General features: G+C 41.7%; 1 protein-coding gene across 2 annotated transcripts; it reads left to right on the top strand.

Annotated features, from left to right (window-relative positions):
- Positions 1–847: 847 nt before the first annotated feature.
- LOC142161340 (serine/threonine-protein phosphatase PGAM5, mitochondrial-like) lies at positions 848–13,524 on the top strand. 2 transcript variants are annotated; one of them, XM_075216873.1, is made up of 6 exons: positions 848–1,495; positions 8,115–8,293; positions 8,894–9,019; positions 10,026–10,114; positions 10,232–10,365; positions 12,706–13,524. In XM_075216873.1, the coding sequence occupies exons 1-6, from the start codon at positions 1,110–1,112 to the stop codon at positions 12,854–12,856; spliced, it is 1,065 nt and encodes a 354-aa protein (XP_075072974.1). In that variant the 5' UTR covers positions 848–1,109; the 3' UTR covers positions 12,857–13,524. The 2 variants fall into 2 exon arrangements, with proteins under 2 accessions (XP_075072974.1, XP_075072983.1); XM_075216882.1 differs by having other exon boundaries at positions 851–1,495; positions 10,235–10,365.
- Positions 13,525–24,186: the final 10,662 nt, after the last annotated feature.

Consider the following 24,186-nt stretch of genomic DNA (forward strand, 5'->3'; position numbering starts at 1 on the left):
ATCTGTATTGATGCAGAAACATGTACCTCTGCTATTCAAGAAAACTTACCTGCTGTGCGATTCTCTGTGAAAAAGCCTGTCTGCAACAAAACTCGCCTTGATGTGAAAGGACATGGCTCCATTGAAGAAACAGAGATTACTTATTGTGCATGCACCGATGTTTCGTTGCGCATGCTTAGTAAAGTCCACTCTGGCCAAAGAAGGGAAGAAGCATGCAGCCTCCAAAGAGGATCCTCTCCAATGGGACTACACTCCATTAGAAAAGGTAAGTATTCCATCCTGAGATGTTAAGTTTTTAGTGCTAACGGTGAAAAGCAAAGGTCTATGAATATGGTGCTAAATAGCTGAAAAACGCTTAAGGATGAAAGTGTTAAGCCTTTGTTAAATGAAACTAAGGGGTCTATGCATTAAAGTGCAATTTGCAGCAATGCATATTCAGTGCCACCACATTATATTGATGCACAGACTCCTAAACGGTGAAAGAGCCTTTTTCCAGCACTTCTTACAGATTTTAGGCTCTTCATCGCTTCATAAATAGACCCCTATACATCAAAATTATTTGTTACTTACTGTTTCCGCATCTTTTAAATATGTTTGCCATACATCAACATCACAGAAATCTCCTCCGTTTAGTCAAATATTGTGCAGCATCACAGTTCCCATAGACTACTATGGGGACTGCGATGTTCTGCAATGCATCAAGCTTTGCATTGCGCAGACAGTTGACGCTATCTCAGGATGGCATTACCTGTCATTTCCTATGGGATTCTGCTGAAGCCTCTCCGGCTTCGCAGAATCTGTTACAGTATGCGCACAGCACTTTCTGTGGCAGCACTAGGCTGCCTGTAAGAAGAGAAATTGGATCGCTGGAGAGGGGTCACTTCACCAGGGCTCTCAGAGTAGCTCTGGCATGATGCATTCAAGCGGTGCATAAATATACTTCACTGCTATGTGCAGCAATGCATATTTAGTGGCATCGCATCTTATTGATGCATTGACCTTCAATTCTCTTAACTGATCAATCGATAGCATTAAGAGCTGAAAGATCTGTGGGAGTTTTTCTGGTGTTTTCGGGATTCTTACATTAGATATGTGTTAAGCATAGCAGAATGCAAGACATGGCGCTGAAATATATTTTAATTATTTTCTTTTCCAATCTGATTAAAACTATTAACCCTTTGCAGACAAACCAAGCATCAGACTGCGATTTGACCAGAACTACACTTCCCACAATGCCTGTCGGCTCACAGGAGCAGTCGGCAGCTGTAGGCGGAGTTCTAAGAACACGGCGTTCTTCTGTTGTGTGTTTGGTATCATTTTCCTGGTCTATGCCTACCCTTATGATGTACCTACGCAGAGCTCTACTGGTCGGAGGGTCTGCCGCCACCGCCGCCCTTCTCGCTGCTGTAGCAGTTGGGAAAAGTGGAGGAGATTCAGGTTCTGATATCCTGACGCCGCCGGTAACTACCGGGCGATGGGACCGCAACTGGGATCGGTGAGGCTGCTAGTGCGCATGCGCTGTTGTAGTGGGTCGCTCTTAATATTGCAAGCAGGATGTATGCGTCTGATGCATGTGCAGCAATGTTTGGGCACCGGCGCAGATATTGCTGTTCGCTTTGTGCTGACGATTTGAAATCACTGGTTCCACATTATAGCTACTATTGTCAGACTGGAGGGGACTGGATGCTTTAATTTCAGACTTGGGGCAGGAATTAAATCTGATTTTTCCCATATTGCTTCCTTATGTTTAAGAAGTAAGCTAACTGCATTCCTTCAGGACATATATATTGTACATCTAGGTGATTAACAACTGAACCAGGTTGAATCAGACATAGGCGTAATTATTGCCTAGTACTATGTATTTTTCATCTGATAATCATAATTGAATGCTCCTAAATTATTCCAAAACCATAGACTGTGTGGTCTTCCATTCTTTCAGTGATGATGGAACAATTTACAACTCTTTCACAGCATTACTACAGTTCGAACTCTCACATATGAATGAATCAGTTGTTATTCCCAGTATATGAAATTGATTTAGTATTTGACTATCAAACTCATAACATGGTCATGAGTTTGATAGTTACAGATTTCAATTTGAAGAATGTCACCAAGTGGTAGATAATAACCCACTCTTAAGGCATTGGAAAGATCACAAGCCCATTTAGAAACAATCGAACTAAAAAGCAAAAATCAACCAGATTGACCCAATAGAGTTTTGATGCCAACCAGGGCCCAATCTCTGTGGAGTTTGCATGTTCTCCTGGGTTTCATCCAGGTGCACCAGTTTCCTCCCCACAGTCTAGAACCATACTTGTAGGTTAATTGGCTTCTAACAAAATGGACTCTAGTGTGTAATGTGTGTGTGGTAGGGAATTAGAATGTAAGCTCCAATAGGGCAGGGACTGACGTGAATGATTACATATTCTCCGTACAGCGCTGCATAATGTGATTGATGCTATATAAATAATAATAATATGGAAATTTCCTTTAATAGAACTATGCCATAATAATTTATTTGAAAAGCGCCACAAAACTCCGTAGCTCCAGACAGAATGACAATCATATAAAATACAGAAAAACAGAACAAGTACATGCATGATTGATAAAGGAGGCTTAGATGTGAGACAGAGGGTAGAGTGTGCCCTGCACAACTTTATGAGATATAAATGATACATTTGTGTGGTTAGAGCGCCTATGAGCAGACTTACTAAAGCTTATAAAAAGAAAAAGTGGCGTTGTCCATAGCAATCAATTCGATTTAATCTATCTTTTATCTACTACACTCTAGAAGATGATAGCTAGAATGTGATTGGTTGCTATGGGCAACACATATATCTTTAATTTTTTTTAGAAGTTTTAGTAAATCTACCCCCAATTGTAATATGATGTTATTGATTCCATAGAATAGCAGCTGGGCTTGCCCAAGAATTCTGCTTCACTCTGCAACAAATCTAAAGTGGGAGAAATGTGCTTTTTAAATAGAGAATTATTATTAATATAAAAATAATGCTTTTAACAAAATAATAAAAAAAAATGACTGAAACTTTTGAGATGCTGGGGCCCTTAAAATCACAGGAAACACTTACAAAATGAGAAATGAATGGAAGAAGTTTTCAAAAGTTTACACACATTGAAAAAGACATGTTCACACTCCAAAAACATACTAGTAGGTTAATTGGCTGCTATCAAAACAAAAAAAAAAATTGACCCTAGTCTCTGTCTGTCTGTCTGTCTGTTAGAGAATTTAGACTGTACACTCCAATGGGGCAGGGACTGATGTGAATGAGTTCTCTGTACAGCGCTGCGGAATCAGTGGCACTATATAAATAAATGGTGATGATGATGATAAAACAAGTTGGGCATTGCCAAGAACAGTATGTCTGCATACCAGACGACGTGGCAAAGCGGGAGCCACAAGAATTAATATAAGCCCTCCCTGCTTCACCCGTCGGAGGGCACGGGAAAGCATCGGAATGGGAAGTGGCAGACAGGCATTGTTGGATTGAAGATGGACTGGGGAAACCCTGAAGGAAGGTCTGGGCCCCTTGGAGGGCCATCATCATGGCCTTCAATTCCAAGATGTTGATCAGGAAGGAGATCTGATCCAAACAAAGGCCCTGAAGGCAGAGATGAAGGACCACCGCACCCCACCCCCGGAGGCTGGCGTCCTTGGTTTCTATGATTCAGGACCAGGGGGCGAAGGAGATGCCGACTGCCAGGTGGCTCTGGACCATCCACCACTGGAGAGATACCCACACCTTGTGTGGTAACTGGATTGGATAAGAGTCCAATCGCAGGTGGGAGCCCGAACACTTTTCCAAGGTTGACCTTTTTCACCATTTGCCCTAGGAGCTGCAGACAAAAGAGTATGGACGGTCTGCGTTGCCAGAACCTGTGCTGCTGTGTCCTGCAAGAATCATGCCTTGTCTTCTGGGAGGAATACTTTCTGTTTCTTTGCGCCCATGATGAGCCCCAAGAAAATCATCCTGTAGCAGGGAATTAACTAGGATTTATGCTGACATAATCCAGCCATGGAGTTCCAGCGTCCTGATGGTGAGGGTCAGGTGCTAAAGCAGCAGCTGATCTGATGTGGCCTTGAAGAGAAGTTCGTCCAGGTAGGGCACTATTCTCACTCCCATGGAATGAAGATAGACAGCCATGACCACCATTATTTTTGTAAACCCGCTTGGCGCCGTGGAGAGGCAAAAGGAGAGCGGGCTGAATTGATAGTGGGCAGGTTCTGCTGTTAATTGCTTCCAGACCATTGATAACCGATCTCGGGCATTCCATGTGAAATCTATCCACCCGTAGGTGTAGATTTAGAATCTTTTAGGTTTAGAATGGGTCAGTATGAGCTGTCTGGTTTGGGAACCAGAAAGATGTTGGATTAGAACAGTTTTGGCTAACATGTAACACTCCAGGTGTTGTGAAACTACAAGTCACAGCATGCTTTTCCAATATATAGCAGCTTATTGCTGTAAGGGTATGCTGGGACTTGTAGTTTCACCACACCTGGAGTGTCACAGGTTAGCCAAAACTGGAGTAGAACCTCTGGGCTCTCTGACTCCCTGGAACCTGGCAGATGACCCTGGTGGAAAGAAGAGAAGCGACACAGGGAATCATCACCTGCCTTCTTTCCGGGTCACAGGGCAGGGAGGTAGCAAAAAAACGGCGAGGGGCCTTACCTTAGGGATTGAGCATGTAGACCCTCATGATTCCAAAAATCCTGAGAGGATGCTGCCTACTGATCCTTGAACAGTCATAGGCGTACGCCCACTCCCACAGTCAGGAGGTGGGATGGATGACAGTCAGGCTGCCGGCTTTTCTGGAAGTTTGGGCGTGGGGCGCAGAATAGGAGGTCCTACCTCTGTGGGAGTGTCCCCTGGTCCCAAATAGTCTGCCTCTGGTCACCTGTCCTCTGGCGGAGCGACGTCCCCCGAAAGGGCTGGTGAAAGGAACTGAATCTCTGTGTCTTTGGCTTTGGTACATTATACTGGAAGGAAGGTATTCTTGCCTCCAGTAGTCTGACAAATAATATTGTACAATTCAGGGCCAAATAACACTGCGCCCGAGTAATACAGTGACTCTAGGGTTTACTTTGATTCTGTATTTGCGTCCCAGGACCTCAGCCATAGAGTCCTCCTGGCCGCTGCTGCCGAAGCAGTTACTGAGGATGAAATAGAGGCTTCGTTTTGGGCAGCCTCATACATAACGCTGTATGAGACGGTGCAGGGCAAGGAAGACAGATCTGAGTCCTGCCACCAGCTGGTCAGCCCATGTTTTCATGACTCTAGCAACCCATGCTGATTACAGCATGGATCTAAGAGAGGTGCCCACTGCTATGTAGATAGATTTAAAAAATTCCTCTACTTTGCGGTCGGTGGCATCCCGAAGGACGGCTATCCCTAGCACTGGGAGTGCAGTCGCGCCACATGAGTATCTACTCTGGGTACTTGTTCCCAATGGTCCAGGTCCTCCACCTGTAATGGATACAGAGCAATAAACTACTGTGGGATAATGAACCTGCGGCCCGGCTGTTCCCAGGCCGATTCAGCAATTTTCTTTACTTCTTTTGAAGGCGGGAAGTAGATAGTACGTCTCATTTTTCTAAAGAGACCCTGGTCCGTCCCTCTGGGCTCCTCCAAGTTCAAAAGATCCAGGGCTTGATGCACTGCTACTATCAGGTTGTCAATACCCTGATGTCGGGGAGAGTCGTCCAGGTCAGTTACTTGCGTGGAATCTTAATCCTCAATGAGTTCACCTTCCTCTTTTGACGATCCTTTAGAGTTAGAGAGCGAAAGGAGAGGGTTAATGGACCTATGCCTCTTGTTCTTAGACAGCTTAGGTCTTGGTGAGTCCAAGAACGGGTCTAGGTCTCTGAGTACAGATGCGGACCAAGCAGGTTCTCCCAATGGAGGGCCTGGGAGAGCGAGGGAAGATGTAGGACCATTTGGTCCCAAGTCTGCGATCTCAATGTTCACTTGTAACTGGACTGCAGTGGGAGGATAAACTGCTAGTGAGGTGAAGCGAAGCTACAGCTAGAATCTCCGCCGGGCTTGCAAGCAGCTGGAACAGTATCACAACTGACTGCGGTAGTGAAACTGCCCACACCGGTTCCTCCACTAGTGGTGGTGCGCCTGTTCGGGTCTGCGCAGCCTGGGCCCAACATCGCAGTCTATACTAAGCTCCCCTAGGTCCTGTTGTCCGCTAAGTAACTTAACTTAAAGTTAACGTTTTTAGCTCACGGTGTCTTTCCCTTATCGGTTATTTTCTGAATGGGAATCGTGCCAAAGAATGCAGGTACAGTCACACAAGATACAAGATTGTGTCACAAGAATACTAATTACACTATGACTGGTAGTCAAAAATACTATCTCACAATAACTCTTATGTGTTAGTATTTATATAAATGTAATTATTTTGATATCTCAGTGAGTTATTTTTTGTGAGTAGAATTCTATATAATATGCTACTTATGTTATCACACACTCGGTATATAAATATGAAATATGTTAGGGAATCTGGTACTTAGCCTTCCACAAGACTAGTACAGCTATGCGGGAGAGGAGTCCGTCAGTAGTTGTCTCCTGGGCAGTCTTCGCGCCCTAGGGAGATGCCATGTAGGTGTCTGAAGAGGGGGAGCTCCTCCTTCTTTTTCTTTTTTTTTTTCTATAGCTCACTCCTTCCCATTTGACAACTCATATTTGAGGCTCCTGTTATATCAATGATGTGCGGTACTTCTGTAATTCTAAGTCTGCAACCCTCTGGGCTCCTTTAAGCAGCTGTGTTGCTTAAATTTTTCTTTGTACCTCGATTTCCCCCGCCTTTGCTGGGGAGCGGACTTGTTACCTTCCATTAAAGATGGGGACCACACTACCCGGAATACTGTCACTCTCTGCCTTTTGATTGCAGCATCGGTATATCGGGAATGTACCGTGTGACAGGTGCTTGCTAAGCCGGCTAGTCCAGTGACAGCTGTATATCAGTAACTATTTCTGGGTGTGCTGCTGAATGCACACTGTCAAGGCATTGAACTTTTCTTCTCAGCAACACTGTAAAAGGTAAATTAATAAAAGAAATGCATTTTGTCTGCAGCAAAAATAAGTAAGCCCAACTCCTTGGGCACTTAAACTAAACTGAGGAGCTACAGGGAGTTGCAGAGGGGAGGGGACTGTCAGCATGTTACTTTAAACAAGTTAACTAGTTAAGTGCCAACTCCATGCTCCCAACATACAACCAATGGAAGCAGTGTCCCCCAGATAGTATGAAAGAGAAAATATAAATAAGGGCAGCACGGTGGCTAAGTGGTTAGCACTTCTGCCTTACAGCACTGGGGTCATGAGTTCAATTCCCAACCATGGCCTTATCTGTGTGGAGTTTGTATGTTCTCCCCGTGTTTGTGTGGTTTTCCTCCCACACTCCAAAAACATACTAGTAGGTTAATTGGCTGCTGACAAATTGACCCTAGTCTGTGTGTGTGTGTGTGTGTGTGTGTGTGTGTTAGGGAATTTAGACTGTAAGCCCCAATGGGGCAGGGACTGATGTGAGTGAGTTCTTTGTACAGCGCTACAGAATTAGTGGCGCTATATAAATAAATGGTGATGATGTTAATGGCAAGATGACATCAAAGACTGTATAGGCATACAGGCTGCAATCTGATTATTTGCAGTTTGCACTCTGTCTCTACACGTGGAGTGAAGCATTTTAGAGATCCAGCCTGCTGATGAGTGGATATTAACCTATTTATCTTTTTGTCCTGCTTAATCAAGCCTGGTTAGATAATCTTATAATTTAGGAGAAGACCACAGGCCGTGCAATGGTTGTTCACTATGATCATGTCCAACCAAATTGCCTGCCAAACGTAGCAAGCATGAGGACTGTTCATAAAATGTTTGGTGTTACAAGGACTGATTTTTTTTCCTCTGTTTTTATTTTCTAACATCTTAAGGGGCCATGAAAGTCATGTTTCTGTACTACACTGGCATGTACATAAAGTGTTTAAACACTCTCTTTAGATTGGTACAGAAGTGGAGAGATTTGGGAGCTGTTGAATGTGCATATTAATATAGTGTACTATTTTGTTTATTTGATACTTTTTTTTTTTTTTTTAGTCGAGAGCCAATATCTTTGGTAAACTTGAGCAAGGTCAATGGTGAGACTGGAGAAGAGGAGTTGAACTTGCATTTAAATAAGCACAAGGCTAAAGCCACTCGACACATCTTTCTTATCCGACATTCACAATACAAATTGGATGGAAAGACTGATACAGATAGGATTCTCACCAACCTTGGTATGTATCTCACAAGTGCTCAAACTGATAAACCAATTTATATAAAGTGACAGAGGAAACATATACAAATCATTATACCATGATATTATGGACATGGACTTGGATACGTGTAAGAATTAAACCTGGAGTAATGAAATGGGCACATAGGCTTGGGCAAAGGGGACAATAATTTATGCAAATAATTCATCCATAGTTTAGTTTCTATTTAAATATTGATGGCATTTTTATACTTTTACTTTTTTGGAGCAGGGCAGTATATTGAGAAATTAATTAGTGAATGTGTTTATTGTGGTTGATTTATTTATTTATTTTTTTGTATATTGATAAATGATCATGTAAAGACTAAACTTTTAACCATGGACTGAAAATAGGGATGAATTATTAATTTATTTTATTCATGTGGGTGGGTATAGATTGGGACCATTTAGTGCTATGATGATGATTAATCGGATATGGTGTTGGATATAAAATTGGCTTAGAGAACATTCTGCACAATCCAGCCTTGAATATATTTCTTGGTGGGGCAGAAGGAGCGGGATAGTAAGGACCACTAGAGTGGGTTGCTGAAGCAAAGTGATTTTGTCCTCTTCTGTTCTGAAGGTCGTGAGCAAGCAGAGCTAACCGGGCAACGCCTTGCAAGTCTAGGATTGAAATACAGTCAAATTGTTCATTCGTCCATGACCAGGGCTAGAGAGACGACAGAAATTATCAGCAGATATCTACCAGGTGAGGGCATGGTACAAGTAAGCTTGGAACAGATTCTGCCTACACTCCTATCTGTCACCTTTTGCAGATTACTTAAGTAAATGTCTGTGAAGGGAGTACTCACATGTACACCAAACCATAGTAATAGGTGGAATTGTAATGTGCATCACACCTGCTATATTTTATTCACTAGAACAGTGGATCCCAAACTTCCTCAGTTAGAGGCACCCTTAGGATCTCCATAATTTTTTTCAAGGCACCCCTAAGCCAAAATAATTACCAAGTAGTCCCCGCCTTGCTTACCACTGGCCCTGGCCGTGGCACACAGTTTGGGAACCACTGCACTGGAAGAAAGAAATGAAGGGTCATTAAGATATAGAGAGGTTATGTAGAAATGAAAGACGATTTCTTGAAAATATTGTTATTTTTACAATATGCCTTTTTGTAGGCAGTGTTTATATAGTTTGGTTAATCTTTTATTGCTGCTACTTCTCTCAATTAGAGCTTTAATTTTGCACTTTCATTATGAATGTACAGTAATCAGGATTTAGGGGTATGCCATACTGGAGAGAATTACTGGTACCAAAGACAGGATGTGTGTTCATGTAACAGGCAAATGGGGATGTTGTAAACAGCTGGGTGTAAAGTGGGAAATTGTGAGGAATGCAACCGGCACTCGGTTTTAACAGTGGGAAATAAATTGAGGGCATGGAATGAGGAAGCATGATGTGTTATTGTGGAGAAATTCACCATATGCCATAGAGCAGTATAAGCGTGAGAGAGACGTTTAATGAAGTTTGTAACTGACCACTTCACATCGAGCTGATTTTGCTTCTTTTGAGAGAAGTTGCCGCCTGTTGCACTGAGAGCCTGTCAGTTCTTTCCCTATAGTGCATGTATAACATTGTTTCTTTTCTGCACCAGAGCTACAACTTTTTGATTACAATTTCTTGTAATAAGTTTAACTATATGGTTCCCATTTATGTTGTCCATACTGTCTGAAAGCTTCTCTGCTCACCTTCTGCAGGTGTAAAAAAATCTAGCTCTGACCTACTTCGTGAAGGAGCTCCCATCCGACCAGAGCCCCCTGTCTGTCACTGGAAGCCAGATGTGGAGGTGAGATGTGTTCACCAGTCGTGTCTGTCTGTGACCTATGAGCTGTCTAGAACTGCCCTTCCACGCTGATTAGTAATTTGTAGTTTGTATGGTTGTTGATCATGACACTGTCTCCAGCAGTATTACGAGGACGGGGCTCGCATCGAGGCTGCATTCAGGAATTTCTTCCACCGTGCAGATCCTAAACAAGAAGAAGACAGTCATGAAATCATAATCTGCCACGCCAATGTTATACGCTACATTGTATGCAGGTAACACATTGTAATCTGTCCTGTAGCCAATCCCCGTCTCTCATTTCCTTTTGAAGCTCACTGTATTCTATAAACTCTTTGTGTAGCCTTTATGGTTACCAATTGGCAAATAAAAGGTACAAAAGCAAATTTAACTGGATATGACCATTTTCTGAAGGACCAGAATGCGCGATGGTGTAAAGAAGGGTCATTTAAAGATTAACTGGTAAAACAATAATCAAAATCAAACAATAAAAATATGCTGCAGAAATAGAGAATCATATATCTCATATTTCACAGCATGTACACAATTATAACTATAGGAAAAAGACAGACTGGAACCACAAGAGAAAACAGGGGGAGGATGATTAGGTCTTGACGGGCATTAACAGTCGAGATTTCTGGTAACTAGTTGGGGGAATAGTGGCTTGGAAGTCTGGCCCACCTTGCTATATACTAAAATATTCATTTGTACATACATTCTATGTTTCAAATCCATATATTTATAACTTAAAGATGAGTCCATTAAGCTAACCACTTATCCAACATCAGTAAGAAAATTTACCTGTAGCCCACCAAAAAAAAAAAGTAAAATAAAAGGGGCATGTTCCTTCCAAACACTGGGTATGGTTTATCTAAATGCGGGTTCATTTTAAGCAAAAACTATTCATTACTACTTACTAAAAAAAGAAAATCAGAAAGATCCAACTGAACCCTTTATGGTTGCCAACATATAAAAACGTTTCTAGTGTATAAAGCAATTCTACTACTACTGTACGATAACTAATGCCCAAATAAGGACTATCGTTGTGATCAGAATGCAGAATAGAGCCCCATTGTGGTGAGTAGACTACTACACTAAGCTGAGCCGTAGCTGATAAGTAGAGAATACTGGGGCAAGAATTCCACATCTGGTATTAAATATAGAAAATCAAGCTATTTATGGTGCCAAGAATAATCTTAGCCACACCTGTTTACCAATTATAGAAAATTAAGCCATCATATGTGGTTTCATGAAGAAATACCAGTCTGTTTTTGCATCCATGGAGTGTGGACTCCTGGTGCTATCAGTGCTGAACTCGCTGAATTAAGTCCTTGTTCTGTGCACGAATCACTTTGCAAAAAATAAACAAAACAGAACGTTATCAGCCAATAAATGGCTCATGCTTGTGCACCTTTTTGACACCTATGCAAATCTAAGTTTCTGGAAGAACTGAAGGGTCTTCTCATATAATGCATCTGAACAGTGGCATAAAACATGTTATATACCATACTACAAATTTTGAGTATCTACCCAGCTAGTCTGCTTGTATATAGCAAGAGTGAGTGACCTTGATTACTGCTAAAGTGGACATAAGCAGAATCTGCAGAAGTAGGGTTGCAGCAATTAATTAGAGTTAGGACTCTATCTGTGTCACTACTGACCCAGCGAGATAGTTAATACACATATACAGCTATACTAATATGCTGCATAATTGTGAGTGCCAACCCTAGCCAGTGAGAGGTTTTAGTAAGGTACCAGTTCAATCTAAACCTCTTAATATTTCATACAAAGGAAGACTAATTAGAGTAAACTTTATGGGAAATACGCTTCAGGAGATATTTTAGACTGTGTTGGAAACTATTTTTTGTAATGGAACCATTTTAACTAAGCTAACAGTACCTAAGACTGTTGTGTAGGAATTTAGCAGATGGACAACATTTAAACTTCCAAAATCTGGCAAAGAGAGAGATTTGTCTACATCTTGTGAGAGAATCTCAAACCATGCCTGGGTACAGCTATCTGGCTGATTATGCCTTATAAAAATAACTTAATTTTGTAAATGTTTGAGAGACTCATCCAGATTTTTACTGATTTTTTTTTTTTTTAAATAAAATGTCTGTAATGGTGATGAAAGGGGATTGTGATCTGACTGTGTACATCAGGCCTGGCCAACCTGTGGCTCTTCAGGTGTTGTTAAACTACAAGCGCTAGCATGCTTTTCCAGTATATAGCCAGCCAAAAGCTAGCAAAGCATGCTGGGATTTGTAGTTTCACAACACCTGGAGAGCCACAGGTTGGTCAGGCCTGGTGTACATGGATTGCTTGAAGCAGCAATGAATAAAAGAGAGGAATGCATAGTGCAGTCTGGTGTAGCATCTGTGGGATGAGGGCGGAATAAAAGTAGATGGTTTGGATAATTGGTTAATTTCTCTTCCAGAGGTTAAATGTCACTAGTTATAGGGACTCTTTCTATCCCAATTTGTTGGTAATAATTTGATAAAATAATTTTCCTGGGTAGTTTAGGATCTGCATAGTTTAAGAAGGTTAGAAACAGGACTTGTTGCATATAGTCTAACTGTGTTTTTGTTCTTGCACAGGGCATTACAGCTCCCACCTGAAGCCTGGCTTCGCATGTCTCTTAACAATGGTAGCATCACCTACCTGGTGATCCGTCCCAGTGGTAATGTCTCTCTGAGGATGCTCGGTGATTCTGGCTTTATGCCACCAGAAAAAATCAGCCGGACTTGAGTATTAGCGACTTGTTGCTTCTTGAAGCTTCCTCACTGCCTGCCCTGAAGATACTTGGATGAGATCTAATGCTGCATTTACTGTATCCAGCGTCCCAATCTCTCTGTGCCTTCTCCTGGGATTAACAACTTTTATCAAGATATGGACACTCATTTTAAGAAAAAATAAAAAAAAAAAACATTTTATAAAAATTTTGACCTATTCTGCAGTTGGAGGACATGAAACATATCTGCCTAAGCAGTCATTAGATGTCAACCTCTTTGGGCATTAAGATAGATTACTATTTTATTAGAGGAGAAAAGCAAAGGGGGTTACCTGGATGATGCGTTTATTCTGTACCTGTGAGTACAGAATGTATTGACCGGTGAAGAATTTCCCATATTTTTTCCAGGGTAATCTGTATGTCTGTATGGTTGTGTTTTTTCTTTGCTTTTTTTGCTATTTATGGCATAATATTTTGCATGGTACAGGTAACGTAGATTTGTGGGTAAAATGTAAAAAAAAAATCATGTTTGTAGTTGTGGTAACATTTGAACAGAAATGAAAACACCTGTGCTTTTCCTAACATCAATGTTTTCATAGTCATGTCAGTGTCTTTTCCTTTTCAAACTTGCCCCCAAAACTTACAGCTTGTTTAAGCTAATGTATAAAAATGTTCATTTATTGTCTGTGTGTCTAGGCTTCATTTTTAGGCTTTTGCAGTAACTGTACTAATGCACAGGAATTTTGTGCACTTTAGCTCATGTCCTCAAATGTTTGATACAAGTTAACCCGTGCATGATACTCATGCATTCTAGTCAAATCAAGCTACTTAAGGTCTTAAAAAGGTTCTTGTCATGCATTTGGGCCTAGCCCAGGCCTCCTCAGGGGAAGAGCGTTACGTCCCGACGCAAGCGCCCTTTTTAATGTGTGTTCATGAGGTAAAATTACCTCACGAAAATGAGTTTGAGCCCTCAACTCGTAATTTAGCCTTTACTACCCCTCCCACGGGAGGAAGGGGGGATGATGGAAGTTAACTGACTTGAATATTCTAATTTTTTGGTCAAATAATGTCAGTATATCAAATTTCAGGTCAATTGAATGTGTCCTTTCTGAGAAAATAGTTTTTTCCACACACACTAACACACGCCGCTACACATGTGTGTTCATGAGGTAAAATTACCTCACGAAAATGAGTTTGAGCCCTCAACTCGTAAATTTAGCCTTTAATACCCCTCCCATGGGAGGAAGGGGGGATGATGGAAGTTAACTGACTTGAATATTCTAATTTTTTGGTCAAATAATGTCAGTATATCAAATTTCAGGTCAATTGAATGTGTCCTTTCTGAGAAAATAGTTTTTTCCACACACACTAACACACGCCGCTACACATGTGTGTTCATGAGGTAAAATTACCTCACGAAAATGAGTTTGAGCCCTCAACTCGTAAATTTAGCCTTTAATACCCCTCCCATGGGAGGAAGGGGGGATGATGGAAGTTAACTGACTTGAATATTCTAATTTTTTGGTCAAATAATGTCAGTATACCAAATTTCAGGTCAATTGGATGAGCCCTTTCTAAAAAAATAGTTTTTTCCACACACTAACACACGCCGCTAGGCTTTTACTTTTATATATTAGATAATGCTAAGAATTTAGTAGGTCAGTGTATAACTCCGCCCAGCAGGTGGCACTGCAGCTTGGTTTTTTTTTTTCACACACACAGACTAACACACGGTGCTAGGCTTTTATATTATAGATATGCCTCAAACAGAAAACACCAGTTTTAATTTTTGCTTATTCGTGTGCTGTAGGTATATATGTTATAGACAAAATGCCTGTAGAGTTGGACAGAAGTCCAACTGTGGATCGTAAAAATCTGTTTTGTTTTACGCGTGTGATAAAACAAAGCAGAATTTCTATTTAATCCTTTGGGGGATTGGACCATAGGGTATAAAAACGCCTTTAGCACATTAAAATGTTCACTATGTTTTATACTCCTTCACCTTCCTTCTCCCCATCCTTCAGGGAACCCAGGTGTTTTTTTTTTGGGGGGGGGGGGGGGGGGGTGTTTAGAGTGTCTAAAATGCCAATATGTCCTGTGCGCAGTTTCTTGTTGAATAGACTTTAATATTTATTTTGAATGATCTTTATGTTGCACTTCTTAGCCGATGATACGGCCTATGCCAGCCATCCAGAATGAGCTGGATATAGGAATAGGCTTAGGAAACGCTGCTTGCGCTGTTACCTTGCGCCGCTCTCCCCTTCCAAGACTTCCGTCCATAGGACCTTTCACTAATAATACAGGCAGTGGACTTGATCCTCTCACTGCCTGTCTAAGGCAGCCCCGCAGTAGGCAAAGGTTGGGTGCAGGAACTATCCCCCAGCATGGAGGCCGCCATGTTTGCAGGATCATGGGTGGTGGTGCCAACATTGCAGCAGTGCACATATTTCTCAACAGGTTTTCTCCAATACAAAGCTCAGCCAAAAATGTGTTTTTGCTTGCAGTTCCATTCCATTTCTCAATCTGAGTGTCCCAAGCTGCAGGAATATAATTAGAAATCCCAATTCAGCACTATTATTAAAGTGCATTAGATTAGAAAAGCAAAGGGGGTTACCTGGATGATGCGTTTATTCTGTACCTGTGAGTACAGAATGTATTGACCGGTGAAGAATTTCCCATATTTTTTCCAGGGTAATCTGTATGTCTGTATGGTTGTGTTTTTTCTTTGCTTTTTTTGCTATTTATGGCATAATATTTTGCATGGTACAGGTAACGTAGATTTGTGGGTAAAATGTAAAAAAAAAATCATGTTTGTAGTTGTGGTAACATTTGAACAGAAATGAAAACACCTGTGCTTTTCCTAACATCAATGTTTTCATAGTCATGTCAGTGTCTTTTCCTTTTCAAACTTGCCCCCAAAACTTACAGCTTGTTTAAGCTAATGTATAAAAATGTTCATTTATTGTCTGTGTGTCTAGGCTTCATTTTTAGGCTTTTGCAGTAACTGTACTAATGCACAGGAATTTTGTGCACTTTAGCTCATGTCCTCAAATGTTTGATACAAGTTAACCCGTGCATGATACTCATGCATTCTAGTCAAATCAAGCTACTTAAGGTCTTAAAAAGGTTCTTGTCATGCATTTGGGCCTAGCCCAGGCCTCCTCAGGGGAAGAGCGTTACGTCCCGACGCAAGCGCCCTTTTTAATGTGTGTTCATGAGGTAAAATTACCTCACGAAAATGAGTTTGAGCCCTCAACTCGTAATTTAGCCTTTACTACCCCTCCCACGGGAGGAAGGGGGGATGATGGAAGTTAACTGACTTGAATATTCTAATTTTTTGGTCAAATAATGTCAGTATATCAAATTTCAGGTCAATTGAATGTGTCCTTTCTGAGAAAATAGTTTTTTCCACACACACTAACACACGCCGCTACACATGTGTGTTCATGAGGTAAAATTACCTCACGAAAATGAGTTTGAGCCCTCAACTCGTAAATTTAGCCTTTAATACCCCTCCCATGGGAGGAAGGGGGGATGATGGAAGTTAACTGACTTGAATATTCTAATTTTTTGGTCAAATAATGTCAGTATATCAAATTTCAGGTCAATTGAATGTGTCCTTTCTGAGAAAATAGTTTTTTCCACACACACTAACACACGCCGCTACACATGTGTGTTCATGAGGTAAAATTACCTCACGAAAATGAGTTTGAGCCCTCAACTCGTAAATTTAGCCTTTAATACCCCTCCCATGGGAGGAAGGGGGGATGATGGAAGTTAACTGACTTGAATATTCTAATTTTTTGGTCAAATAATGTCAGTATACCAAATTTCAGGTCAATTGGATGAGCCCTTTCTAAAAAAATAGTTTTTTCCACACACTAACACACGCCGCTAGGCTTTTACTTTTATATATTAGATAATGCTAAGAATTTAGTAGGTCAGTGTATAACTCCGCCCAGCAGGTGGCACTGCAGCTTGGTTTTTTTTTTTCACACACACAGACTAACACACGGTGCTAGGCTTTTATATTATAGATATGCCTCAAACAGAAAACACCAGTTTTAATTTTTGCTTATTCGTGTGCTGTAGGTATATATGTTATAGACAAAATGCCTGTAGAGTTGGACAGAAGTCCAACTGTGGATCGTAAAAATCTGTTTTGTTTTACGCGTGTGATAAAACAAAGCAGAATTTCTATTTAATCCTTTGGGGGATTGGACCATAGGGTATAAAAACGCCTTTAGCACATTAAAATGTTCACTATGTTTTATACTCCTTCACCTTCCTTCTCCCCATCCTTCAGGGAACCCAGGTGTTTTTTTTTTGGGGGGGGGGGGGGGGGGGGTGTTTAGAGTGTCTAAAATGCCAATATGTCCTGTGCGCAGTTTCTTGTTGAATAGACTTTAATATTTATTTTGAATGATCTTTATGTTGCACTTCTTAGCCGATGATACGGCCTATGCCAGCCATCCAGAATGAGCTGGATATAGGAATAGGCTTAGGAAACGCTGCTTGCGCTGTTACCTTGCGCCGCTCTCCCCTTCCAAGACTTCCGTCCATAGGACCTTTCACTAATAATACAGGCAGTGGACTTGATCCTCTCACTGCCTGTCTAAGGCAGCCCCGCAGTAGGCAAAGGTTGGGTGCAGGAACTATCCCCCAGCATGGAGGCCGCCATGTTTGCAGGATCATGGGTGGTGGTGCCAACATTGCAGCAGTGCACATATTTCTCAACAGGTTTTCTCCAATACAAAGCTCAGCCAAAAATGTGTTTTTGCTTGCAGTTCCATTCCATTTCTCAATCTGAGTGTCCCAAGCTGCAGGAATATAATTAGAAATCCCAATTCAGCACTATTATTAAAGTGCATTAGATTAGAAAAGCAAAGGGGGTTACCTGGATGATGCGTTTATTCTGTACCTGTGAGTACAGAATGTATTGACCGGTGAAGAATTTCCCATATTTTTTCCAGGGTAATCTGTATGTCTGTATGGTTGTGTTTTTTCTTTGCTTTTTTTGCTATTTATGGCATAATATTTTGCATGGTACAGGTAACGTAGATTTGTGGGTAAAATGTAAAAAAAAAATCATGTTTGTAGTTGTGGTAACATTTGAACAGAAATGAAAACACCTGTGCTTTTCCTAACATCAATGTTTTCATAGTCATGTCAGTGTCTTTTCCTTTTCAAACTTGCCCCCAAAACTTACAGCTTGTTTAAGCTAATGTATAAAAATGTTCATTTATTGTCTGTGTGTCTAGGCTTCATTTTTAGGCTTTTGCAGTAACTGTACTAATGCACAGGAATTTTGTGCACTTTAGCTCATGTCCTCAAATGTTTGATACAAGTTAACCCGTGCATGATACTCATGCATTCTAGTCAAATCAAGCTACTTAAGGTCTTAAAAAGGTTCTTGTCATGCATTTGGGCCTAGCCCAGGCCTCCTCAGGGGAAGAGCGTTACGTCCCGACGCAAGCGCCCTTTTTAATGTGTGTTCATGAGGTAAAATTACCTCACGAAAATGAGTTTGAGCCCTCAACTCGTAATTTAGCCTTTACTACCCCTCCCACGGGAGGAAGGGGGGATGATGGAAGTTAACTGACTTGAATATTCTAATTTTTTGGTCAAATAATGTCAGTATATCAAATTTCAGGTCAATTGAATGTGTCCTTTCTGAGAAAATAGTTTTTTCCACACACACTAACACACGCCGCTACACATGTGTGTTCATGAGGTAAAATTACCTCACGAAAATGAGTTTGAGCCCTCAACTCGTAAATTTAGCCTTTAATACCCCTCCCATGGGAGGAAGGGGGGATGATGGAAGTTAACTGACTTGAATATTCTAATTTTTTGGTCAAATAATGTCAGTATATCAAATTTCAGGTCAATTGAATGTGTCCTTTCTGAGAAAATAGTTTTTTCCACACACACTAACACACGCCGCTACACATGTGTGTTCATGAGGTAAAATTACCTCACGAAAATGAGTTTGAGCCCTCAACTCGTAAATTTAGCCTTTAATACCCCTCCCATGGGAGGAAGGGGGGATGATGGAAGTTAACTGACTTGAATATTCTAATTTTTTGGTCAAATAATGTCAGTATACCAAATTTCAGGTCAATTGGATGAGCCCTTTCTAAAAAAATAGTTTTTTCCACACACTAACACACGCCGCTAGGCTTTTACTTTTATATATTAGATAATGCTAAGAATTTAGTAGGTCAGTGTATAACTCCGCCCAGCAGGTGGCACTGCAGCTTGGTTTTTTTTTTTCACACACACAGACTAACACACGGTGCTAGGCTTTTATATTATAGATATGCCTCAAACAGAAAACACCAGTTTTAATTTTTGCTTATTCGTGTGCTGTAGGTATATATGTTATAGACAAAATGCCTGTAGAGTTGGACAGAAGTCCAACTGTGGATCGTAAAAATCTGTTTTGTTTTACGCGTGTGATAAAACAAAGCAGAATTTCTATTTAATCCTTTGGGGGATTGGACCATAGGGTATAAAAACGCCTTTAGCACATTAAAATGTTCACTATGTTTTATACTCCTTCACCTTCCTTCTCCCCATCCTTCAGGGAACCCAGGTGTTTTTTTTTTGGGGGGGGGGGGGGGTGTTTAGAGTGTCTAAAATGCCAATATGTCCTGTGCGCAGTTTCTTGTTGAATAGACTTTAATATTTATTTTGAATGATCTTTATGTTGCACTTCTTAGCCGATGATACGGCCTATGCCAGCCATCCAGAATGAGCTGGATATAGGAATAGGCTTAGGAAACGCTGCTTGCGCTGTTACCTTGCGCCGCTCTCCCCTTCCAAGACTTCCGTCCATAGGACCTTTCACTAATAATACAGGCAGTGGACTTGATCCTCTCACTGCCTGTCTAAGGCAGCCCCGCAGTAGGCAAAGGTTGGGTGCAGGAACTATCCCCCAGCATGGAGGCCGCCATGTTTGCAGGATCATGGGTGGTGGTGCCAACATTGCAGCAGTGCACATATTTCTCAACAGGTTTTCTCCAATACAAAGCTCAGCCAAAAATGTGTTTTTGCTTGCAGTTCCTCCTCCATTTCTCAATCTGAGTGTCCCAAGCTGCAGGAATATAATTAGAAATCCCAATTCAGCACTATTATTAAAGTGCATATGTGAATGTTCATTGTTCTGGATCTGATGTGGCATTAGTAACTGTTCTATTTGTGTACTCTGCAATACATTATCTTCCCCTTGCCTGTCATTTCTGATAAGGAATTTAGTTCCAGGTCTAAGACCGGAGGGTCTGCATCAGTAACTTTTCATATATGTGTGAAATGTCATGTTAAATTGCCTAGTGGACACTCTGGCACTGATGCCTTTTGAGCAGGATGTGAGGTTGAAGGCAGACTGGCGTTCATGTCTACAGGGTCCCCTTACTGATCTGGTAGAACCATCCTGGGCAAAGTCCCCAGTGCTGTCCATTTCTGAACAGGTGCAGTCAGCTTGGTAGCCTTTGGTTATAAGTGATGCAGTTCTGGATACTGGAATAATTAAGGCCAGAATCCAAGAAGTCTCTGGAATATTTGCCTTTTTCTGGAGATGTCTTATTTGGCCTTGAGCTGGATAGAATAACCAGTCGGGCAACGGTTTTAGTACTTTAGCGGTGCATGTAGAGTCGGAACCCCCAAGACAACAGTTCACTGCTCCTAGTGGAGAACAGCAGAGAGATGAACAGGTTTGGTCTGCTAAAATGTGATAACCAAGCTCTCAGCAAAAAAGGCTGCATAACGGGGTAATTGGCTTACCTGGTAACTGGTGCCATGTGCTACTTTACCTGGATCAGCGAGTCAGTTTCACTTCAAATTCCTGAGTGAGGGGCATCATGGATTGGGGATATACCAGAGATCTACTTAGAGCTTTTTTGTCACTACCAGCCTTCCTGCAGATCAGGTAAAGTGCTAGACCCTACAGCAGGGGTGTCCAACCTTTTAGCTTCCCTGGGCCACATTGGAAGACAACGAGTTGGTTTGGGCCGCACATAAGATACACTAACAATAACGATAGCTGATCATCCAAAAAACCATAGAAAACAGTTAACATATATATATGATAAAAAAAGTGATAAATATATATGTATATGTGTATATATATATATATATATATATATATATATATATATATATATATATATATATATAATCACTTTTTTTTCAAATCCCCCTATACTTACCTTTCAATCGCCCTGTTCAAAAAATCCTCTCTAGTTAATATACTATAATCACTTTTTGTATTGTTTCGATGCAATATCAATAAAGTGCATTTAAGCCAGGCATTGTATATCAGGGTGCCCTGACCAGGCCTGCGGTACCTGACATATACATCACTGTGACCCCAAATTGTGACCTGTTTTGCTAATTACACCACTATGTTAGTTAGGTGATAACAACTTATAATGGGCCAAAGAGAATAATATATAATGCCCTATTAGTATTACAAGTAGAAGTATGTAGCAGTGAGATAAGGTCCATGATCCTCCAGGACCAGGTGACTTTTATTCACTGGTCAGCGTCCCTTGAAATAATAAAAAAAATCCCCCTTAACTTACCTTTTAATCAGCTTGTTCTGTCCACTCCTCTTATTTTCTCCAATTCTGTGCTGCTGATTGTTCTTCTAGCGCGGGTGACTCCTCTGTGCTGCGCTCCGCAATGGATGTTGGGCGTGATGACATCACGCCTGACATTCACTGAGAGCACCGCACGGAGGAGGAGACAAGGGAGGGAGCCGGAGTACCAGCTGACGTGACCGCGTGACTGCAAGGTAAGTATTTTCTTTTCTTTTTTTTGCAGGATTTTTTTTTTCCATTAACAATGCTGCCCCCTTGCCACAACCAAAACTCCTTCTGGGCCACATTTACAGGCGTGCTGGGCCGCATGCGGCCCGCTAGCCGCGGGTTGGACAACCCTGCCCTACAGGAAGCCATACATGAGAGCCATTGTTCCAGTGCCTGTGAGGCAGAAGGGAGTTAATTAAAACCTATTTTAGGTCTCAACTTCAAGACACTCAAAACTCATGTTTGGGTGGACCGGCTCAAGCTAGAATCATTGAGACTAGACATCAACGACATGGAAGGGGATGAGTTCATGTTCTCTATGGACATCAAGTATTTTTAGTTTCACATTCCTACCTGGGAGGGTCACCAATGTCTTCCAGACTGAATTTATCTTGAAAAGTCCTAATTTCATTTGACAAGACAACACATCAGTTTGTCTGCAAAGGATGTGTCAGTCACTTCTCTAGTGGCAATCCAGACATGATGGTATCCCAGTTGCACAACAAGTTGGAGTGTTTTTGCTTAAGGACCTGGGACACACAGTTGTTAGGCTCCACAACAGTTTAATTGAATTTTCCTTTGATATATTTTGTTTATGACAATGCTGTCATGCGTCTGGCCAAGACATTCAGGGTACACAGACATTCTCAAGATGGCAGTAGGCCCGATATGGTGTCTTCCTCTAAGACGGGCTTTGCTGACTCATTTTATCATCAGGTATTAATACTGCTGGCTTTAATGGTGTGGCTGATGAAGCCATAATCCTTAAGAAAATAGAAAAAATTGTATGTGTCAAGCATGGGCTTTTTAAGTGAAATTCATTGCCCTTTGTCATTGAAAATGTATATTTTGTTATGAGATAAATACCTGTAATCGTACCTCATCTATCAAGACTCAATGAGGGGACCTCCCTTATGATCCTAAACATATAGCTGACATCTTTAGAGACTTTTACTCTTTAATCTTCCACCACAAATTTCAGATCCTGTTGCGTTACAACCTAAAATTAGGGACTTCTTATCCTCAATTGCTCTGCCCACACTTATCCCCGCACAATTTTATTACCTTAATGAACCCTTTACAAACTATGAAATCGCCCGAACAATTGAAGATCTCAAAAATTTGTTGGCCCACGGCCCAGACGGCTTCATGGCCATATATTACAAAACCTTTGCCAATTCCCTCATGCCCATGATCCTTGTGCTTTTCAATGCTATGCTCCTCGGCTCTAAATTTGATCAGGCAGCAACCTGGGCAGACATCGTAGTTATACCTAAGCCGGGCCATGATTCACAACTGGAAATTACAGGCCCATTTCCCTACTGAACGTAGACCTCAAACTGTTTACGAAACTTCTCACCAATCGCCTGAACACTGTCATTAACTCTCCAGTTCACCCTGACCAGGTCGCCAGGCCTTGAATAATAATGGACGAGCCATTGACCTGACCTATATCTCTAACTCTCGCAACATCCCCACCCTGCTCATAGCCTTAGATGCTGAAAAGGCGTTCAGGTGGGATGGCCCTATATGCAACAGACTCTGGAAGCCATGGGCTTCAAGGGCCCCTTCCTTCGTGGCATTGCTGCTTTCAACTTCAACCCTACTGCCTCGGTTCTGGCCAAAGGCTTTCAGTCCCTCTACCTTTGTGATTAGAAATGGCACTCGTCAGGGATGCTCATTATCCCCACTCATTTTTACCTTAATGATCCAACCACTGGCTTGTAAAATCCGTGTTAACATCGATATCTCGGGTTTCTGCGTCGGATCCTCTGAACATAAATTATCTCTATACGCGGAAGATATCCTTCTGTCAATCACAAACCCCCTCATATCACTTCCAAATCTCAAGGACATCACTCTCTTTGGCATCCTTTCCAACTACAAGATCAATGCTTCTAAATCAGAAATTCTTGACCTTAATGTCCCTCCTGCTCTTCTCTCGTCCCTCAAAACTAGCTTTGATTTTAGATGGCAATCCTACTGTGACAGGATGGACCGCCTATGCCACCCTGTCTGTTGTTGTTGGGAACCGGCTGTACTTACCTTGCCACTGTTCCCTTTTGTCATCCCAAATGCACCTTCTTGCTGCAGTAGGAGGGGCTTATACGTGCTGCCACCACTGGACTCATACCGGCATCCAGTACCGGGTTTCTTCTGGGTAACTGATGCTGCGAATGTACCCCGTTACTGGTGGTCCTGGGCTGGTACTCCTGACCTCTCACTATGAATCAGGGAAGCTGTGGATGGATCCTCCCCCTGGCCTATCACACTGACCAGGGCTGCATGGGTAGCAGGCAGAGCGGTGGTACTGGAAAAGCTTGGGTCCAAACCTCAGAGACAGATGGAGAATGGATTAGATTTAGGGTCTAATCTGCAGGTCACAGGAATACAGCAATACTGAAGATGTTTTCAAGCAGGTCTTTAAAGCAAGTGATGTTTATTTGCTCTCACACTGGTTGGAGGTACCAGTATACTAGTATGCAGGATGCATACTAGCAAGTCAAAAGGTCTGAAATGAATACCTTCTTCAGACA

This window comes from Mixophyes fleayi, chromosome 1, assembly GCF_038048845.1.
Source record: "Mixophyes fleayi isolate aMixFle1 chromosome 1, aMixFle1.hap1, whole genome shotgun sequence".
NCBI classification, from domain to species: Eukaryota; Metazoa; Chordata; class Amphibia; order Anura; family Limnodynastidae; genus Mixophyes; species Mixophyes fleayi.

Excerpts from the sequence above, each read along its gene's own strand:
- LOC142161340 (XM_075216873.1), top strand. The coding sequence starts at position 1,110 with ATGCAAGACATGGCGCTGAAATATATTTTAATTATTTTCTTTTCCAAT. Across the intron at positions 1,496-8,114 it reads TGGGACCGCAACTGGGATCG|TCGAGAGCCAATATCTTTGG; the intron begins GTGAGGCTGCTA and ends TTTTTTTTTTAG. Across the intron at positions 8,294-8,893 it reads TAGGATTCTCACCAACCTTG|GTCGTGAGCAAGCAGAGCTA; the intron begins GTATGTATCTCA and ends TCTGTTCTGAAG.